Source organism: Dreissena polymorpha, chromosome 15 (assembly GCF_020536995.1).
Source record: "Dreissena polymorpha isolate Duluth1 chromosome 15, UMN_Dpol_1.0, whole genome shotgun sequence".
NCBI lineage: Eukaryota > Metazoa > Mollusca > Bivalvia > Myida > Dreissenidae > Dreissena > Dreissena polymorpha.
The window spans coordinates 30809641-30831949 of NC_068369.1; the positions used below are offsets into that span (position 1 = coordinate 30809641).

At 33.2% G+C, this 22309-nt stretch overlaps 1 protein-coding gene and 1 long non-coding RNA gene across 2 annotated transcripts; both read left to right on the forward strand.

Annotated features, from left to right (window-relative positions):
- The first annotated feature begins 7557 nt into the window (after positions 1-7557).
- LOC127860283 (uncharacterized) lies at positions 7558-8930 on the forward strand. Its single transcript, XR_008039674.1, has 3 exons — positions 7558-7661; positions 8435-8551; positions 8820-8930. It is a non-coding gene; the product is annotated as an uncharacterized LOC127860283 (long non-coding RNA).
- Positions 8931-17803: 8873 nt separating this feature from the next.
- On the forward strand, positions 17804-19888 carry LOC127859661 (putative nuclease HARBI1). The gene is made up of 4 exons (XM_052397167.1): positions 17804-18142; positions 18618-18701; positions 18920-19031; positions 19791-19888. Exons 1-4 carry the CDS (start codon positions 17804-17806, stop codon positions 19886-19888), a joined length of 633 nt encoding a protein of 210 aa, XP_052253127.1.
- The last annotated feature ends 2421 nt before the right edge of the window (positions 19889-22309 follow it).

Below are 22309 nucleotides of genomic sequence, written 5' to 3' on the forward strand. Positions count from 1 at the left end.
TTTTTCGTTTTGTCAATTTACTAAAATGTGAAAAGCCCCCTTTAAGGAAGACTAGGTAAGCACGCAATTGCATATCTTAGATAATCGTCTTCATCGTCCTCCTCCTTCTCCTTAAAATAATAATAAAAACAATAATAATAATCGATGATGATCATCATCATCATCATCATCATCATATCATCATCATCATCATCATCATCATCATCAGCAATGCATCACATCATTCATCATCATCAATACACAATCATCATCAGTCATCATCATCAATCATCATCATCATCATCATCAATCATCATCATCATCATCAGCCATCATCATCATCATCATCATTATCATCAACATCATCATCATTATCATCACATATCATCATCAGCATCATCATCATCATCATATCATTCATCATATCATCAGCATCATCAGCAGCATCAGCATCATCATCATCATCATCACATCATCATCATCATCATCATCAGATCATCATCACACCACCATCATCATCATCATCATCAGCAGCAGCATCATCATCATCATCAGCATCAGCATCATCATCATCATCATCATCATCATCATCATCATCATCATCATCATCAGCATCATCATCATCATCATCATCATCATCATCATCATCATCATCATCATCATCATCATCATCATCATCATCATCATCATCATCATCATCATCATCAGCATCATCATCATCATCATCATCATCATCATCATCATCATCATCATCATCATCATCATCATCATCATCATCATCATCATCATCATCATCATCATCATCATCATCATCATCATCATCATCATCATCATCATCATCATCATCATCATCATCATCAATATTTTCATCATCATCAATATCATCATCATCATCATCATCATCATCATCATCATCATCATCATCATCATCATCATCATCATCATCATCATCATCATCATCATCATCATCATCATCATCATCATCATCATCATCATCATCATCATCATCATCAACATCATCATCATAATAATCATCATCATCTCCACCATCTTTATCGTTGTATTCGTAGTCTTCCTTCTCATCATTGTCATCGATATCATCTAGATTCTCACACAGTTACATTTGATGATTTCATTATAATGAGCAGCTGAAAACATGATTTATTATTATTTATGATACCATAATAACTCTAAGTTTTCGGACACTAAAAAATAATAAAACAAGTTTTTATACGAAAATTAAATAACGAAAAATAGTCCCAAAACGTACTCTCCGAAAATACAAAATGAAAAGTAAACCCAAATAAGTTTAATTAAAAAAGGGTATAATGTGTGTAGAGGAGTGCACTATCTTACGCTACTTCTTAGACTAATTGAGGCAGATTTGCTTTCCTTATAAAACCTGAAGGTTTATCAGTTGTAAATAACTATTTTAACGTATAAAACATATTAATGGATCAATTGGACAAATGCGTCTTAGTATAACACACAGCATTCATGAAACAGGAATGTATGGGTATAAATTGTAATTCACATACATAATTAATATTAACGTGCACTTTTCATAAAAACTCTAATGCCGACTACCTATCTGGAACAATAGACAGTCTTGACGGAAACGACTTTCTCTGCCACACATCAAATTAGCCAATTATTACAAGTTAACACATTTTGTTTACGAAAATTATATTTGGCTACATAATTGTCTGTATAAAACACCATAAAATATCGAACACTATAATATTTTGGACACATCGATGCTCATTTCGATAAATAAATAGAAGCCCTGCAAGGACTTGTTTACATATGGCCGAAATAACATTTTGACATCTTTTTGTCACATATTTAATATGTTAAAGAAAACTATACATCAGAGAGCGAAATGACAATAATGTCTGATTATGAAAACACAGTCTAGTTTATGAAAAGTGATCGTTGTAATAGATTCAATTATAAAGCGTTATACACCCGAGACGATTGAATACTTTAGAATAGATAGTTTCTGTTAATTCTTTTCAGTTTTGTAGAATAGCTAGTTTCTGTTAAAAGCCTTCTAATTGTGTAACACTACGTAGACCACTTATATAAAATATGAAAAACAGACTTCTTATAACAGTCAGAAAGGCATAGTGGTCATAGCTTAAGCGTTTTAATCCATGGAAATGACACTGGTTTTAGCCATGACAAGGTCAAATTTTCTTCTTATTTCTCATTTTAAAATATCTTTATATTATTATAATTAATCTCTTGAGTTACGATTTTAGATTCAAATAATTTAAGTCAATTTATGTCACACTTAAAAACGTCCCAAAATTTGAATAAGTGACTTAAGGGACTTATTAATACGAAAAAATGAATCACCGCCGTCGATAAAAAAGAAAACAACGACAACAGAAACAAACAGATATCCATGTTATTTTGAAAATAGGTTAACGCAGCTTATTGCAAATTTAACGACTTAATATTTCAGAATATAAAAATGAAACAAAGGCAGTCTAATCAAGAACAGAACTGTTATCCGTGACGATCGGACGCTATAGACTGTTCTGTTCTGTTCTAATCAAGGCTTACATAATCAGTCATACAATGTATTAGTTAAGATTTGAGTTGTAAACCTAATAAGTTGTAGCTAAATAGTTAATTAATCATCAGAATATTTCAGTCATGACTAATGTCATTATTGATGGCTAGATTCGCTTTGTTCTCCCACCCTCACGGTCACTGGCATTTCGGAGCCATTATGTGATGAAAAACTCCGTTTCACTGTTCGTTGTTTTCGGAAAGACTCGCTCGATGGCTTCTAAAATAGTAAGTTTTTATTTATGACCAATTTAATTTGCCTAAATATCTTAATATTTGTCATATATCAAAATAAGATGTTACTTTCTATTTCAAAGACATGCATTATTGCGAACTTTTCAAATTTACAGTGCTATTTAGTGTTGATGTACGCTTTTAAAACCTCAAATATCATGGCAGTTTCATGTAGTCACCAGAATAACACGTAATAATAATAATAATGTTATTGACTGCATAAAGTATTGCAATATGGCTGACGAGTACGTTATGCTGTATTAAAGTGTCTTACTTAGAATAGCCAAACACAGCTTCAGCGATTGAAATGACATCTTTCCGCGCCATGTCAAGTTTAAAATCTAGCCAACTGGTTTTTAAAAGGATCCCCGTAAGTAGACGAGTCGTCTTGAGTTTTACAGATGACCCCAAACATATAAGACGCGTCGTCTTGAGTTTTACAGATGACCCCCAACATATAAGACGCGTCGTCTTGAGTTTTACAGATGACCCCCAACATATAAGACGCGTCGTCTTGAGTTTTACAGATGACCCCCAACATATAAGACGCATCGTATTGAGTTTTACAGATGACCCCCCACATTGGCTAATTGTCCACCTGCGAGGGAAAATATGCAAACGCTCTTAAACACACCCAGTTTAAAGGTAACGTTTAGTTAAGTTAGAGATAGTCGAATGAGAAGATATTACAACATTATTCTAAAAGAATTCCAAGAGTCTTACAATAACTAACAACTTCAAGATGTAGCTTTATCACGATGCTGGAGCGTAACTTCTTGCACATCATCCACATCGTCCACAGTTCTTCCGTCAAGAAGTTCATGGCCTCCAGCATGTCCGTGCATTCTTAAACAACAATGTAGCAAACATGGCCTTCATTAATCTCTAGCTCGCGTTCAATGTCCTCTAAGGAGCGTAGGGTAGACTAATCCCTCCTTAAAATGGTTAAGAATATAAATGTATTGCATAAACCTTACTTTTTCAATAAGGAATATCTAAAATTGATTAATGTTTAAGAAATGAACACATTAAATGTATGTGTACTTAAAACATCAATAATCCTCAATGTAATCATCCTAAGGGATAAACGGGTAAACATAAAATCAGTCCTGTCATCGTACAATAAAAGAAATTATTTCTTACAACTTATGAATGCATTTTTTCACAGAAGTTTACACGACAATGCAAAAATGTATCGTTTTGGCATACACGTGTAGTTGAAAATTGCAGTTGCTTAATCGAATGCGAAAAAACAAAAACATATGGCTCGGTAATAGCAATTGAAATAAATCTACCTTAAATTTGTCATAATTGAACACCGGTGCTCTTAAAAATCTGAAAAGTTATCAATATTAACTTGAGGGGAAGCTTTCACAAATAGACTTAATCTAACTTTCTACACCAACGTGGTAATACCAACCAACAACAATATTTAAGACGTCATGATTGAGTGGTGTTTTAAGAAATGTCATTGCATCTTTTGGTAAGTATGTATGATACTGACGCTAAATGGTTGAAACCCACGTGATTAAGAAGTCGGCTATATCAATGTTACTTTCAGTAGAATCTAAATCAAGATTGTCACAGAGTTGATATTATTGATTATATTAAATAAAATAAAATTATTTTCAATAAAATATACTAGCAATACTATTTGAATCGACCAGCATTACTTCGTGTGTTATGGCGGCAGTTGAACTGAGCATCGGTTGAAATCTACACTAGCATCCGGTTTTAACTGTTTTAAAAATTTATGCAAATCAGTGTAAATTTCTATTAAAATAGTTATTTTATAAATGGATAGAAGTGAAAAATGACAAAGAGAAAAGCGAATTTAAACCATATGAAATAATATAAGTATTTTACGTACCATCAGCGCGTGGTTTCAAATGGCGACCGAGATTTAATATGGCCTTGGCTCGGAACTATTAAAATCTCTCCGCAGATGTTAACAAGTCAGGAGTTTTTTTTAGATTATATAAACGTAATGAACCAGACAATACCAATGTTACACATGGTAAATATTTGCATAATCCCATCATTAGTGGTCAAACCATTGTACTTACCAGACGGATTACTTTTTAACCCTATTTATTTTTATGCTCATTACTTGTTAAACTCAACACCACGTGTAATGACGAGCAATACCTGATGTTTTAAAAAGCACAGCATTATTAAAGGCTCTTTTACACGCCCTCTTTACGGAACGCCCGATCCGTGCTTAGGATATTCCACAGTGCGGCGATATAGTCCACGCACACTCTCTTGTCATTATATAAAATCGTTTAGCTAACTACATAGCTGAGCTGAGTCGAGTTTCTTTGCAGGACTGTATTAATCATAGTCTGAACAGGGTCCTTTCCCTGCGGCACAGCAAGTGCATACACATATGCGTACTGATAGTCAGATAAACACAATACACAATGTCCCATATTTTGCAGGAGCATGGCAAAATAGTGTCATAAACTGCGCCTAAAATAAAAACAATTTTGTCATTTGCCTAAAATGGAGACTATCGCATGGAAATGTTTTTGTTGTCTAACTATTCGTATACATAATAATAAAACAATGAATGAAATACGTTTGTTATTTTGGTAGCGGTAAATAAACCACACACCATTAAAGTACGGTTTCCAAATTCTTTTGTTGTTTATTTGAATGGTAACGCGATCGTGATAACAATGTTCCCTTTTGTTTTAAGGATAATTAGTATTAACTAATAAAACAACATATGTAAGCTTTTACGTGATTCAAATGTAGACAAAGTGGTCTTTTTAAACTAATATTAATATTGTTTAACATTACATTTCAACCATTATTCAAAAAGTACTAACAGTGCAGCATCCTGTATCTACATTTGAAAGAATCCGTTTACAAAACTGCGGTATTTTGACCGAAAAGAGTAAGAAACATTCTCGAGCAATACGAATATATGTTCCTGAATTGTTTAGAAGATAAACTATTAAAGTATGACAAAGGATAACATGCACAGCTTAGACATGGCTAAATATCAAGCAAAACAATGATCAACCTTCGAACGGTCAATATATTGCTTTACGTTATTCTCAGGTACAATTATAAGGCATTGTAATTCTTTCCATCGATTGTTTATAAGTGCACATTTTGCAGATAACATGGACTGAATGTACATCTATTAACAGTCACTTATTCATCTTATCCGCTATATTCACCATCATTCACTTATTTTATTTTCAAGTTGGAATATCATTATAATATATGAAATGCAATTTTGTAATAACAGTACTGTTACGGTAGCATCATTCGTATAAACATTTTCGAAATTACATCTTCATATGTCTGGTAAAAACAGGGCTGCGAATAAATATAATAAACTGCTGTTCTCGAATAAAGTTACCTCCCAGCAAATGTATTCATATTTAGCGGAAAACCGATTGCGACTGAAAACGAATGTTGCAATTTTATCTATCTTTATGGCTTGACACAGTTTAAAGTGGGAAGGCACTATAACAACTAATTTTAAAACCCCAATTTTCCTTCTTTACGCGACCAATTATTAGGTTATTGCGATTCCAACTTAAAATCCGAGGACCGTTTGGTTCAATCGACAGTAAACTGTGATGCCGACGGTCGCAAGACGGGCACTTAATGAAGATAAGTATCTTTAACAGTACGCAAATCACTTATGTGTACTTATATATTTTTTTACTGGTAACTGGTTATAGCACAATAAGGATTTTAAGAACACGCGTAATATCCCATGTTAATACAAGAAACATAAGAAGCGGAATTACAAAAATAATGTAATTTCTGAAATCCCTTGATGTTTTTGGTAACAGCTTGATGATGACATTGTATGAATGAATCGAACCGCCGCTAAAATATAAATAGCGATATTCCACAGTTTTTTGTCCAAAGTTCGCTTTTGACGAAAAGAGCCGAGTGGTATTCAAGGTAACGCGATTATCTTGCTTCAATTAAACTAGTTTAATGCTTCTTGTGTTTTTGTCTTCACCTTACAGTACAATTATTTAAAATGTATTTTTTTTAAGTTCGTTCGTAATACTATTGGTAGTCTGTTGCATATATAACATGATGTAATTTATGTATTCCATATATTGCTCGCTTGATTTTCTTTGATGTATGTAATTCATGAGTATGCAAGTAAACTTACTATTTTTTACTTTTTTTTATTAAAATAGTTTTATATGCACATCATTACAAAGATTAGTAAAACACATAGCTTGAACAGTAAGTTTTGGTCTGTTAATTTATATTTGGCATATGAAAATATCAAGTTATTATGTTTTTATCACATGATATTTTCCGATGTCACAATAAGATATATAATAACAGTATTTAAACACATTTTCAAACAATTTTTAAGCTCCACAAAACCTGCTTAAAACCCTTGCGCTTTTCTTTTACCTTTTCAATGCGGCGACTGCAGTTTTGTTCCTATTTGTGCGTTTGAAATGATTATGATTGTATTGTTTAGTGCATTTGTTTTCTGTCTCACTGTTTGGTAATTGGTTCCTTGCAATAAATAAACGACCGCAATGTATAATAAGGATTGTTTCTCCTGCTAGTGAAGCTGAAGGTTTACTTGATGTGTATTTATTCCTTTGCATAAATATTGCTAACATGATGTTTAAATTTGCAGTTTTTCATGCAAGTAATAATAGGTCAATGGCCAGTTGTTTGGCATTTTAATGCGTAGGTATTTAAAAATCAGAGCAACTACTACACGCTTAAATTTCTTATTAAATTAACTACAAGCTGTTGTGACGGAAAAACTGCGATAAATTAACAATTGTTTTTGTTTCAGATGACGCCGATACATATCTTTTTCGTATTAGCGAGCCTTTGCGTTCTGGCTTCGGCTACCAGTAAGTAAAATGCGTAACTTATATTTGCTTAAGTTAACTTTGAGATGGAACGGCATTGAAAATGTCACTGTTGAATGTCGGGAAAGTGCGTATAATGTGTATAACGCAGATGACGTTGATAATTACGACATGGCTTATAACGAGATATGAGAGCATATTTGTGGAAAGCGTTTACGAAATATAAAGATTTAATGTATCATAATTATCGCATTGGTCTTAAACGATTGAAATTGTTCTTAAAGCTTGTTCATAAAGTTGGAATCAGACAATCACGAAGAAACACATAAAAAGGACGATTGTACTGTTGCGATGCAACAAAGGAACAGTCTACTTATTGACCTTGAGTTACCGAGTAGGTCATCGATAAATGAAGTTTAGTGTTCTGAAAAGTAATCGTGTTTCTATTTATATCAAGCATTTAAAAACACGTGTGTTCATATGAAGAAATTTGTAATTCATAAATGGTCAACTAAAACAAGATTTACGAGTTTGTCCCACTATGTAAATGGTATAAAAACTGTGAATCGACATCAACACTTAAGTGGCTATAAAAAACTTGTCCAATTAAGTTGATTGATTCGGGATGAATATAAACGATGTATAAGTCGTTGTGTTCTGTTGTGTAGATGGATAAGTTGGCTGATATATTTCTTTTGAGCAAAAATGCTAATGGATTGGCAACATGCAATTAAAAACCCATATGCCTTTAACCCATTTTTTTACTAATGATGCAGCTGACGTTACACTTTGTGCATCTGTGTGTTAAATTACAGACCGACCATGCACCTACAAAGGACAAAACTATCGGCACGGTCAAACTTTCATAGACGTTTATAGCGAGTGCAAATGTAACGATGGACAAGTCACATGTTCTCAACGCGTATATGGAAGTAAGTTACTTTTTACATTTTAAATGCAAACGATGTTAAGTCGTTTTTATGTTATGTTTATATTTGCTTCTGTTACATTGTTCTACATCGACAATGCAGTAAAACCCTAACGTGTAGTGGAGATGGGTATGTTGGCTTATATATTTCTTTTGTGCAACAATGCTAATAGATTAACATCGTGCCATTAAAAAAACAGATGCTTTTACCCATGTTTTCACTAATGATGCAGCTGACGTTACATTTTGTGCATATGTGTGTTAAATTACAGAGAAACAATGCACCTACAAAGAAAAAACCTATCAGGACGGTCAAACTTTCATAGACGTTTATAGCGAGTGCACATGCAACGATGGAACAGTCACATGTTCTCAACGCGTATATGCCAGTAAGTTACTTTTTACATTTTAAATGCAAACGATATTATCAGTCTTTTTTATGTTATCTTTATACTTGCTTCTGTTACATTTTCAACATCGACAATCCAGTAAAACCCAAACATAAACGTTGTTTACACTGTATGCTTCAACATCGGAGGTACATATGCACGTTTTACATTCTGATTCTCTGTTTTGCATCCAACCATTGATCATATTAATAGTATTTACAATCAACTGTTTTATATTGTATTCCTATTTAAATTGACTTGTGATGCCATAAGCTGATTCATTTGTATTTGCACATCTGTGCTAAGTGAAAGGTTTGGAACTCCTTAAAATGTGTATTAATCCCACAGTGTTTTTCATTAGCCGTGCCAATCCGATGCCCACTGCAGTATTCACATTACGTGTTTTTGTATTTTTACCGTGTTGTAACTTGTATGGATGAGCTATTGATTGGTAGTTCCGTGATGATGTAAGATTTGCAGATCCAGTAAAACTCAGATTCTTTGATTTATCAAACTTTTATATTTGGTGAACCAAGTGTTATTATTCTTTGTTCTGTCGTGTACTTGATGGTGTAGTCTAATGTATTTGTTTTGTGTTGCAATGTTCAGAGATAGAAAACGTACAATACATAACGAGCCACATGATACTAGAATCTTTCTTTTCTGCAGATGCTAATAAGGTTTCACTCTTTCCAATGTTACCGGCTGAAGATCTACATTATATCAGTCATTTATTATATTTACTTTTGCTTCTGTACGATAATGTCTACATGTGCAATCCGATTCCCAGCATAATAGTAACTGAATAAAATGCGTTTAAGTTTAATAGAAATTTTTTTACTTTTCTGGCAATCTCTATAAAAGTTGGTTAAGTTAATTCGAAAAATGCTAAATACACAGGATTTGCAAATGTATCTCGATCGATTTGTTCTGTGTGGAAATAAGTTTTTTTTAGAATAATTCATACACAGTTTTTTTAAATCGATATAAGTTGTTTGTTGTAGTAAAATGTATTCCTCTGTACTGTATTTTCATATACGTATACGTATTTGCAATTTGCTTATTTTTACTTTGGATATTTCATTATTTGGTGTAATCATTTCTATTTTAAGTTTTTTTCAGAAGGTAAATGGATATAGTTTGTATTTAAATTTAATATTATTATACCATTAAAGAGATGCTTTTGATATATCATAGAATAAACCTACACAAAAAATTTACTTAAATTGGTTTTAAGAATAATTTTTACGTCCTTTATCTGATATTGCACGACAATTTTGAGACTATTTAACTCCATGGTGCAATGTGTTCTGAAAAGTTTGATAGAAAACGAGAGGTTGTGGATGAGCGTATATCCCAGTAAGTTACTTTTTACAGTTTTAATGCAAACGATGCAACATTCGTATTTATGTTATGTTCATATTTGCTTCTTTTACATTGTTCTACATCGACAATCCAGTATAAGCCTATCGTGTAGTGTAGATGGGTATGTTGGCTTATATATTTCTTTTGTGCAATAATGCTAATAGATTAACATCTTGCCATCGAAAAAACAGATGCTTTTACCCATCTTTTTAATAATGATGCAGCTGACGTTACATTTTGTGCATATGTGTGTTAAATTACAGAGAAACAATGCACCTACAAAGGAAATACCTATCAGGACGGTCAAACTTTCATAGACGTTTATAGCGAGTGCACATGCAACGATGGAACAGTCAAATGTTCACAACGCGTATATGCCAGTAAGTTACTTTTTACATTTTAAATGCAAACGATATATCAGTCTTTTTTATGTTATCATTATACTTGCTTCTGTTACATTTTTCAACATCGACAATCCAGTAAAAACGTTACATAAACGTTGTTTACTCTGTATGCTTCAACATCGGAGGTACATATGCACGTTTTACATTCTGCTTCTCTGTTTTGCATCCAACCATTGAACATATGAATAGTATTTACAATCAACTGTATTATATTTTATACCTATTTAAATTGACTTGTGATGCCATAAGCTGATTCATTTGTATATGCACATCTGTGCTAAGTGAAAGGTTTGGAACTCCTTAAAATGTGTATTAATCCCACAGTGTTTTTCATTAGCCGTGCCAATCCGATGCCCACTGCAGTATTCACATTACGTGTTTTTGTATTTTTACCACGTTGTCACTTGTATGAATGAGCTATTGATTGGTAGCTCCGTGATGATGTAAGATTTGCAGATCCAGTAAAACTCAGATTCTTTGATTTATCAAACGTTTTATATTTGGTGTACCGAGTGTTATTATTCTTTGTTCTGTTGTGTACTTGATGGTGTTGTCTAATGTATTTGTTTTGTGTTGCGATGTTCAGAGATAGAAAACGTACAATACATAACGAGCCACATGATACTAGAATCTTTCTTTTCTGCAGGTGCTAATAAGGTGTCACTCTGTCCAATGCTACCGGCTGAAGATCTACATTATATCAGTCATTTATTATATTTAATTTTGCTTTTGTACCATTATGTCTACATTTGCAATCTGGTTCCCAGGATAATTGTTACTGAATAAAAATGCGTTTAAGTTAAATAGAAAAGTGTGTACTTTTCTGGCAATCTCTATAAAAGTTGGTTAAGTTAATTAAAAAATGCTTAATACACAGGATTTGCAAATGTATCTCGATCGATTTGTTCCGTGTGAAAATAAGGTTTTTGAGAATAATACATACACAGTTTTTTAAATCGATATGAGTTGTTTGTTGTAGTGAAATGTATTCATCTGTACCGTATTTTCATATACGTATACGAATTTGCAATTTGCTTATTTTTACTTTGGGTGCTTCATCATTTGGTGTAATAATTTCTATTTTAAGTTTTTTCAGAAGGTAAATTACCATATTTGTGTAGAAATATCATACAAAAGATATAATTTGTATTTAAATTTAATATTATTATACCATTAAAGAGATGCTTTTGATATATCCTAGAATAAACTTACACAACACATTTACTTACATTGGCTTTCAGAAGAATTTTTACGGCCTTTATCTGATATTGCACGACAATTATGAGACTATTTAACTACATGATGCAATGTTTTCTGAAGAGTTTAATAGAAAACGAGAGGTTTTGGATTATTATTAATGTTTTTATTCATCACGCATAAAAACACGTGACAATTGTGTTGCTCCGATGTGTTTTCAACCGTTAGGTGAATTAAATGGTAATTAAATTGAAATGTATTTTCCAATATTCCGTTAACATTAAAAAAAATAATTTTTCTGTTTTGTCTATTGCATACATTTGCCATTGATGTGAATAGTTACGGGATGGTTGTGAAATGTGGAGCTCCAGTTTAAACTTAATATGCTCTGTTTTCCCCGTTCCAATCGGTAGATCGCAGCGTTTGATTGGTCTGTTTTGTACTTGTGGGTTTTCTCTGTTTATTTGCTTTTTCACAATGTTCAGAGATCGACTACTGTTGTTAATTAGAGAGCACATGCTATTACCATGTTTCCTTTACTGCAGATGAAGCTGAAGTTTCACTATGTGCATAGTTGTGTTAAATTACAGAGAAGACATGCACCTACGAAGGAAACACCTACCAGGACAGTCAAACTTTCAAAGATGATTGTAATGATTGCAAATGTAACGATGGAAAGGTCACGTGTTCTAACCGCAAATGTCCAAGTAAGTTCATTACTACAGGTTGACTTTATACAATCTATTAATCGTTTGTTATATCATATTCATGTGAACTTCTATCTTAAGTTTCATCACCGGTAACACAGTTCCAATGATTAATGTTTCTTCGTAACAGCTCGTTTTTTTATGTTCAGGGAATCTCTATTAAAACTAATACTTACATTTATAAATACATCAAAGGATTTTGTCAGGTGAATTTTTTATGTATTTTCATTTTAGCATACATATTTGTTATTTGCTTTTTACCCTGGATACTACAACATCTGATGAACTTATGTCTATTTAAAATTCTGTTCAGAAAGTGACTCACCATATTGTTTAAAGACTTATTACATGAATATAATTTGCATTTACATTTTTATTTCATTACACTTTTACGGAGTTGTTTTTTCATTTATCTAAGATTTAAGTGGTGTCTAGTAAAGAGGTCAACTAATTTTACCACATCTTTAATTACAATCTTTAATGTTGTTTTGAACATACACACTAATTATTGATGGGTCTCTCTATTTCAGCGTATTAGTGGCAGAGTCGAACAAGTAACCAAAGCGCAACACATGACCTTTGAAATTTGAAAAATAAACGTAAGCACACTAATATGAGTTGTGATTTATTGTTTCTTATATTGATGCAGGTGTTGTGCTTTTGCGTCTTTATGTCGTTTTGGCAACCAGTCAAACACTCTAGTTGAGCATCTCCTGTCTGAAACTACTATAATATTTGCTTACTAGATCTGATGAATTTAAATTAAAGGTAACATTCGTATGACATTTTGCGGAGCCAATGAAATTGTTCCCTTGAAATTGTTCTGGTAAAGAATCACAAAATGCTATGAATTAAATTAACGTGAGCACTGACTGTTTGATTTCCAAAAATAACTATATATCGATTTATACAGCCAATATTTACTGTACATGATTAACTCCCGATGATATATTGGAGAACTATTACTTTATCAAGTACACTTCCCAACACATGGATTTGAAAAGAGCAATTTCATGGGACCCATCATGACTGCTTCTTGTAGGTCTTCGGAAGGTAATTTGAACGTGACCTGTTGAACGATGTTTTAAGATTTAAATAATGTTCACATTTTATTTTTATAAGATTGTCACCACCCCTATTCATGGTAAAATTAATCGAACAATATTCACGTTCTTAAATTACCATGTGTGAAATGGTTTGACCTTTGAACTTTTTATTCATAATGGTGGCCACATGTATTGTATAGTGTATTGTCATAATATTATAATTATTTTATTCGTGACTAATTGGTAAATTGCTAGAGTGTTCACCAAGAGTATACAAATGCACACTTCTTTTAAAACCAGTTCTTTTAAATATTATATTTAGTGAATAGGCCTGTGACTGAGAAAATATGAGCAGGCATCAAAAGAAGGTATTTCACCTGTTTTCACACATGTTTGCCACGTCAACATCGGTTACAGTCCATGCGGTTTGAAAAACCTCTTTTATTATCAACTGCAACTAAGAAAGAATTAGCGTGACATCGTCTCACAAGAACGATTCGAAAACACAAATGTCTCATTTTTGCGATTCAATATTTTCAACCTCAGTATTGTACTGATCGTTAAATTATAATAATTAAACGAATGCTTTGCGCCCGGCTCTGCAGCTTTATTGTGTTTTACAATCAATGTTCCTCAATATTATCAATTCATAGTCCCTTCAGAGCAGCAGGCAATACTATGTACTTAAAATTTGGAACTGTTATTCTATGATATCCAGTGATTTATAGGGAAATGTCAGTAATTTACAAATTGCGATTCCATTTTTTGAACGATGACAAGAATCAGCATAATGAATTAATTTTCACATTTTTTTATTGTAACATTGTTATCTGGTTCCCGAATAAATAAATAAAACAAATGCACACCGGCTTTTAAAATTTAAAAATGTAGCAAGAGATGTCTTTTAAAGAGAAAATGTGCTTGACATTAACTTGTCGTAAACATAAGAACACAGATAATTGGAAACGCGTCTTTTCGGACCCCAACTTTGCGTATCCCTTATTCTCATCGTACCGGCCCTCGTCATCATATCGTTAGTTTAACGACTGCACTTGAAAACACCCTCAAGAAGTGCTGGACAGTTAATGGTGTTGAATTTTAAGAAGTTCTAATGTATATGCTGTTCGATTTCGACGGTTGACATTGGGAATTAATTAATCTTTACCTAATTGACATTGGGAAATAAGTAATGTTACGCTCAGACTGATGCTATGATTATTTAAATTACATCACTCATTATTGCGTGTGTTTTATGGCTTATTAAATCGTTTAACAAAATGCTCATAAGGGAAAGAATTACACATTTTTAAAGAACAGCCTGCACATAAGTATTTTATGTACATTCACAAACAATGTAACAAAATAAATAAAGAAATAATATGAATGTTTAATTGCGTCTAAAATGTATTTTAAATAAATGATTAGCTATATACATATTCCCCGATGTCGCCCATAACGCTGACTTGATCAATTCCGTCAAAAAGCATATTAACGCAGATCGATCGATTGCAAATCTCCTATTTTCATACGGCGAAAGACGATCTCAACTGTTACACACGCGCCTATGAACAAAGTGTAGTGCTTTAAATGAACATCTTTTCAGACGCAATATTATTACATTCCCGTTATGTCAATGCGGACGTCACGAAACGACGCCACATTATTTCCTCGAATGCACTCAGTATGCACATATTTGCGACGAACCTCTTACCTCAATATCCGTATATTCTGTCCCCTGCATTGAAACTATTCTATATGGAGACATCACTCGTGACTTCTTAACAAATACGAAAACAGCTGTCGATTTGATTCGTAATATGCTAGAGAACGACTCTCAACCTTCTTTCCCTCTTCTGCCATAATCATGTATTTCAAAGCTTCTTATATTCTGTCCCACAAACTCTGCCAGTTTCTTTCCTTCGACCTTCAAATGTTAACCTATAACACGTTTGTTTTCCTTTTAACAAATAAAACTCTTTACTCAGAGTTTCTCTGTCTTTTGTTGCATGCTAATATTATTGTGTTATCATAAAAAAACAACTATGTTTGTCTAACAACATGTAATTGTTTTTGTATAGGAAGAAGAACTATATAAGACATTGTCTTTCGTTCCCATCCTATTCAAACATGTTAACTGTATAAATGTTTTATGTTATTCGATGTATAACAATATGTATTGTTTGAAATAAATATGATTAACTATATACATATTAAAGCTGCAACTGCTCAGAGGATGTAATATATAACTTAGTCACAAAGATTTATCAATAAACTGCTTATAGATACATTTTTGCCCAATCTTAAACCAAAACTCTCGCAAATAAAAATAATGTAATGCAATTAAAATTCATTTATCAATCTTAAAAAGCATAACACAAGAGAATCGGTGGACAAATAGGAACAACTTTACTTCTGCCGTTTTGTTCCTGTTTTCAAAATGCGATGTTCATTGTGAGTGCCTTTAAGTTAGTAACTGAACTGAAGTTAATAAAATACGAAAAGGACAATATAATTAACGTTCTATTTTGATTTTTGCTAAATTCATTACAACATTATCACAGAAAATATATTGAAACAAGGAAACTATCGTTAAATAGAACGCGCTACAGTTTCAGGGATTGAACCAGAGTCATCAGCAAGCGATTTAGACTCTAATCAAATCCCAAAACAATGCATTTTTGAAAGCACTTTTTATATGCTTCGTCACAAATTAGTTGTCAGTCTTTTTTATTTCCTTAATAGGCAATGGAGCAACTTTGACATACAACAGCAATAATCGACACGCAATGCATAAGAAATTAATATGAATGTACAAACATGCTTTTATATTAACCATTATTGGCATCAAACAGATGGCAGGAGGACAATTTTCCAGAGAACGATCTGAGACTCTCGAATCTAAAAAATCAGAAACAAGAATCGAGTTCCACCAACAGAAGTATGATGCTCCATTGACCGGGGAACAGAGTGCATAGATGGGAAAAGTGCTTTATGCCCAAGATGTGATGATAGATGCAATAGACCTTTTCATATATGAAGTTACATTGACTTTGATACCTACCATTCACTGAAGTATTTTAGTCTGTCTTAAACTTGATGAAGTAAGCCTATGTAATGCATAATGTCTTTGTAATTAAATCATTTACAAACGCGCAACCGATGACTGAGTGATTGCATGACACTGTTGTTATCATGTAAATTGCGATTGTCATATGACAGAGATAATTTTAATTTTGCAAAGGTGGTATTTTATTTATGTTGTTTGGTTACCCTGAAAAGTGAACGAAATGCAACAAACGTGAATTGATGAGCTTTATTACTAATCAAACTTAAGTGTTTTTCTAAATGTTTACTACACATACTTGCCATATTAATATCAGTTTTCACGCCAACCACGAGCTCGGCAGCTCAGAGTTATTGAAATGTATTCGTGCTGTAATACATAAAGCTATGCATGTAGTTGTGCTATTTAACATTTCGGCTGTTTCTGAATTATATTATGAGTTGTGCTTATGTCATAAATTCAATCTTGAATACTGAAATATTAGCTTTATTCTTAACTTATTGAAAGGATCGGTCGGCACTGAAAAACTGAAACACTTTTGTGTGAGAAAACTTATGAAAATTATACATGTCAATCAAAATGGTTTCCTTTTTTATGCCAAATTTATGTTGAAATATTCTTATCATTTTGTACATATCTGTTACATTTTCCTTTTATAATTATTATTGTTAAAATAAATGTTACAGAAGCATACACCTAAATTATGCACAGGCAAAACGAAAGTGACATACGTTTAAATGAGAAAAAAACAACAACAAGCAGAACACAGTATTTTAAACAGAAACTCCTTGATCGAGTAAAATCATGAGTTTTCTTTTTCAGCTCTGCTATGCAATAAATAGTGTCACGTTTGACTTTCAGGCCCCGTGTTCACAAAGCAAATTGAAATCGATTTTCAATGTCAAGTGACATTGATTTTCAATTTTTGTCATCGGTTTTCAAACTTGGTGTTAACAAAGAAAATCGATGTCAAATGACATCCAAAATCAATTTTCAAATTGCAATCAATAACACTGAAATTGAAATTGATATTGGGCATTGTCAAATTGAAAATTGATGACAATCACCATGGTAAGAAAACAATATGGCCGACATTGAGAGACGTCTTCGTCGCGCTCGATACATAAATGAATTGTTTCCAATGGATAGGAGAGTTTTCCGTGATCGAACGAACCCATTGGAAACTTTGTCCCCGATGGAAATTCGTGAACGGTACCGGTTTTTCCCGGAAACTATTCTGTTTCTTGTCAACATGCTGAATTTGGAGAGGGCTACTGAACGTTCTTGTCCTCTTCCGCCGCTCATTTCAACTTTAGCGGCATTGCATTTCCTTGCAACTGGCACACACCACATTGTGACGGCAGGGCTGCATGGAATCTCAAGGTCCAGTGTATCTAGAGCGGTCAAGCAATTCACGGACAGCGTGTGTCTACATCTAAATGACTTTGTTTTCTTCCCAAATATCGAGAATGTGCAACGGACGGTGCAAAAACAGTTTTATAACATCGCTGGTGCGTATTAGCTCTCAATATAATTTAATCGGACAATTTAATGATTTTTGATTGGTTGTCAAGTTAACAAATAAGGGGAGTTAAATGTTTCTTAGTCGAATCGGGCACAATTCAAAACGTTGTATGAGTACTGTATGCTAGATTTATACGTCTTGAAATAACATACGTGTATATTAAGTATATTACGTGTTTGATAAGTATAATAAACATAACTGTTTATTAGTGATTGTTATTTTTGGGAACACATATATTGACATGAAAGACAAAAGATTGAACTTGTAACTTTTGAAAAAAAAATGCGGAAACTTTGTTTGTAGTATACTCAAATTAGTATAAAATTATCTACTACAAATGTCGATTAGGCTAACAATGTTATTGTCTTTAAAGGTTTCCCCCAAGTGGTTTCAAGCGCCTAGCGCCAACGAAGACGATTATGTGAACAAAAAGGGATTTCACTCCCTTAATGTACAGGTAAAACAATAAGTGATATAAAGTCCATGAACATTTCCTCAACTTTTTTTTTTAGATTAAATATGTTTAAAGGTTGCCTGTCCACAGTGAAAATTGCAAAAACGAAACTAGTGACAATTGGATGTTCTGTTGTTTACTTGTATTATTGTGAAATCAGACAAAATGACATTGTGCAGTGTGAATTTTATTAAGATTTGTGGTTTCTTTTTGCTCTTTAGATGATTTGTGATGCCACTTTTCGGTTTGTTGACGTAGTCGCAAAGTGGCCTGCGAGCGTTCACGATTCAAGGATCTTTCGTGAAAGCGCCATACGTCAGCGCTTTGAAAGAGGTATAATGACAATTACATGAAGACTACTCAGTATTATGATTTTATTCATTCATTGCACTCATTTATTTATGCACAGAATTATTACCGGTACATCAAAATTAACAAGCACAATTTTATTTTATTGAAGCGTTTCCATCTTTTCAAGTAGGTTTGATCACCAGCCATATATATAAATTATCCATCCATCCATCCATCCATCCATCCATCCATCCATCCATCCATCCATCCATCCATCCATCCATCCATCCATCCATCCATCCATCCATCCATCCATCCATCCATCCATCCATCCATCCATCCATCCATCCATCCATCCATCCATCCATCCATCCATCCATCCATCCATCCATCCATCCATCCATCCATCCATCCATCCATCTATCTATCTGTCAAGTCTGGTTTTATTTTATATAACAGCTTTTAAAACGATCACATGTATTATTATCACATCACATTTGACAAATGAAAGCAACTTAAAACATCACTTTTTTACGCAATGACACAATTGAATTAGCGTCTCATCAGCCCAATAAATAATTCATACTAACAACAAAAATTGAACTTCATTGAAATCACATCCTTCCAAATGATCACAGTAACTAATATCACAATTATTTAAATGTAACATAAACAACAACATATTACATCAATAACGTTATAACTATGTCATAAACTTGCATGCATTAAACAATACACTGCTTGATATCGTTGTTTGACATTACAGTGCTGCAAAATGATCTTTCTTTTTTATTATAACAGGTGAAATCGACGGTCTTCTGCTTGGTGACTCTGGCTATGGATGCAAGAGGTATCTTATGACACCATATCAAAACACCGACAGTCCTTGTAAGGTATAGTTATTAAATGGATCTTTAAAACAATGTAACATATATTCGGAATTAAATTTTGTTAACCTTAGATTAAACAAAATAAATAAACAATAGCTGTTTTTGTGAAACACAATGCCCCCAACTGCGCTTTGAGCCGCATGGCAGCTATTAAAAAAAAACAATAACCAAAAAAAAAAGAGTCTGACAGAAAAGAAACTGGAGGGGGCCTCCAGCTGTATTAACCACCGTGGAAGACCTGGTCATAGATGGCATCCGCGACAAGCCACAGCTGATTGGCATTCCGGGCGGCATTGATTCAGGTGATTGTTATGCATGTATAATGCTCTTTTTAATTTATTTTTCACTGTTGCATTTTCTTTCAAATTTGAAACATGCAATGAATATGAATGGAATATTTAGAACTGCAACCGACCTGCAATATACGTTACCAGATTATTTTGGAAACATTGAAACATTTCACCTGTTATAATTGTATTGTTTAATGCATGCAAGTTTATGACATAGTTATAACGTTATTGATGTAATATGTTGTTGTTTATGTTACATTTAAATAATTGTGATATTAATTACTGTGATCATTTGGAATGATGTGATTTCAATGAAGTTCAATTTTTGTTGTTAGTATGTCAAATGTGATGTGATAATAATACATGTGATCGTTTTAAAAGCTGTTATATAAAATAAAACCAGACTTAACAGATAGATGGATGGATGGATGGATGGATGGATGGATGGATAATTTATATATATTGCTGGTGATCAAACCTACTTGAAAATATGGAAACGCTTCAATAAAATAAAATTGTGCTTGTTAATTTTGATGTACTGGTAATAATTATGTGCGTAAATAAGTTTGTGCAATGGATGAATAAAATCATAATAATGAGTAGTCTTCATGTAATTGTCATTATACCTCTTTCAAAGCGCTGACGTATGGCGCTTTCACGAAAGATCCTTGAATCGTGAACGCTCCAAGGCCACTTTGCGACTACGTCAACAAACCGAAAAGTAGCATCACAAATCATCTATAGAGCAAAAAGAAACCACAAATCTTAATAAAATCCACACTGCACAATGTCATTTGTCTGATATCACATTAATACAAGTAAACAACAGAACATCCAATTGTCACCAGTTTCGTTTTGCAATTTTCACTGTGTACAGACAACCTTTAAACATATATAATCTAATAAAAATACAAGTTGAGGAAATGTTCATGGATATTATTTCACTTATTGTTTTACCTGTACATTAAGGGAGTGAAATCCCTTTCTGTTCACATAATCGTCTTCGTTCGCGCTATGCGCTTGAATACGGATATGTGTGCCATCAACCACACCAACCACTTGGGGGAAACCTTTAAAGACAATAACATTGGTAGCTTAATCGGCATTTGTATTAGATAATTTTTACTAATTTGAGTATACTACAAACAAAGTTTCCGCATTTTTTTTCACAAGTTACAAGTTCAATCTTCTGTCTTTCATGTCAATATATGTGTTCCCAAAAATAACAATCATTAATAAACAGTTATGCTTATTATACTTATCATACACGTATACTTATCATACACGTATGTTATTTCAAGACGTATAAATCTAGCATACAGTACTAATACTACGTTTTGAATTGAGCCCGATTCGACTAAGAAACATTTAACTCCCCTTATTTGTTTACTTGACAACCAATCAAAAATCATTAACTTGTCGGATTAAATTATATTGAGCGCTAATACGCACCGGCGATGTTATAAAACTGTTTTTGCACCGTCCGTTGCACATTTTCTATATTTGGGAAGAAAACAAAGTCATTTAGATGTCGACACACGCTGTCCGTGAATTGCTTCACCGCTCTAGATACACTGGACCTTGAAATCCCATGCAGCCCTGCCGTCACAATGTGGTGTGTTCCAGTTGCAAGGAAATGCAATGCCGCTAGAGTTGAAATGAGCGGCGGAAGAGGACAAGAACGCTCAGTAGCCCTCTCCAAATTCAGCATATTGACAGGAAACAGAATAGTTTTCGGGAAAAACCGGTACCGTTCACGAATTTCCAACGGGGACAAAGTTTCCAATGGGTTCGTTCGATCACGGAAAACTCTCCTATCCATCGGAAACAATTCATGTATGTATCTAGCGCGACGAAGACGTCTTTCAAAGTCGGCCATATTGTTTTCTTAATATGGTGATTGTTATCAATTTTCAATTTGACAATGCCCAATATCAATGTCAATTTCAGTGTCATTGATTGCAAATTGAAAATCGATTTTGGATGTCATTTGACATTGATTTTCTTTGTGAACACCAAGTTTGAGAACCGATGACAAAAATTGAAAATCAATGTCACTTGACATTGAAAATCGATGTCAATTTGCTTTGTGAACACGGGGCCATATTGCAACAAGTGGACGCCAAATCTACAATCGATG

Bases quoted from the DNA above. Each gene is read 5' to 3' on its own strand.
- LOC127859661 (XM_052397167.1), top strand. From the start codon at position 17,804: ATGGCCGACATTGAGAGACGTCTTCGTCGCGCTCGATACATAAATGAA. The intron at 18,143-18,617 runs GTGTGTCTACAT...TTGTCTTTAAAG, and splicing joins TCAAGCAATTCACGGACAGC to GTTTCCCCCAAGTGGTTTCA. The intron at 19,032-19,790 runs GTATAATGACAA...TTATTATAACAG, and splicing joins ACGTCAGCGCTTTGAAAGAG to GTGAAATCGACGGTCTTCTG.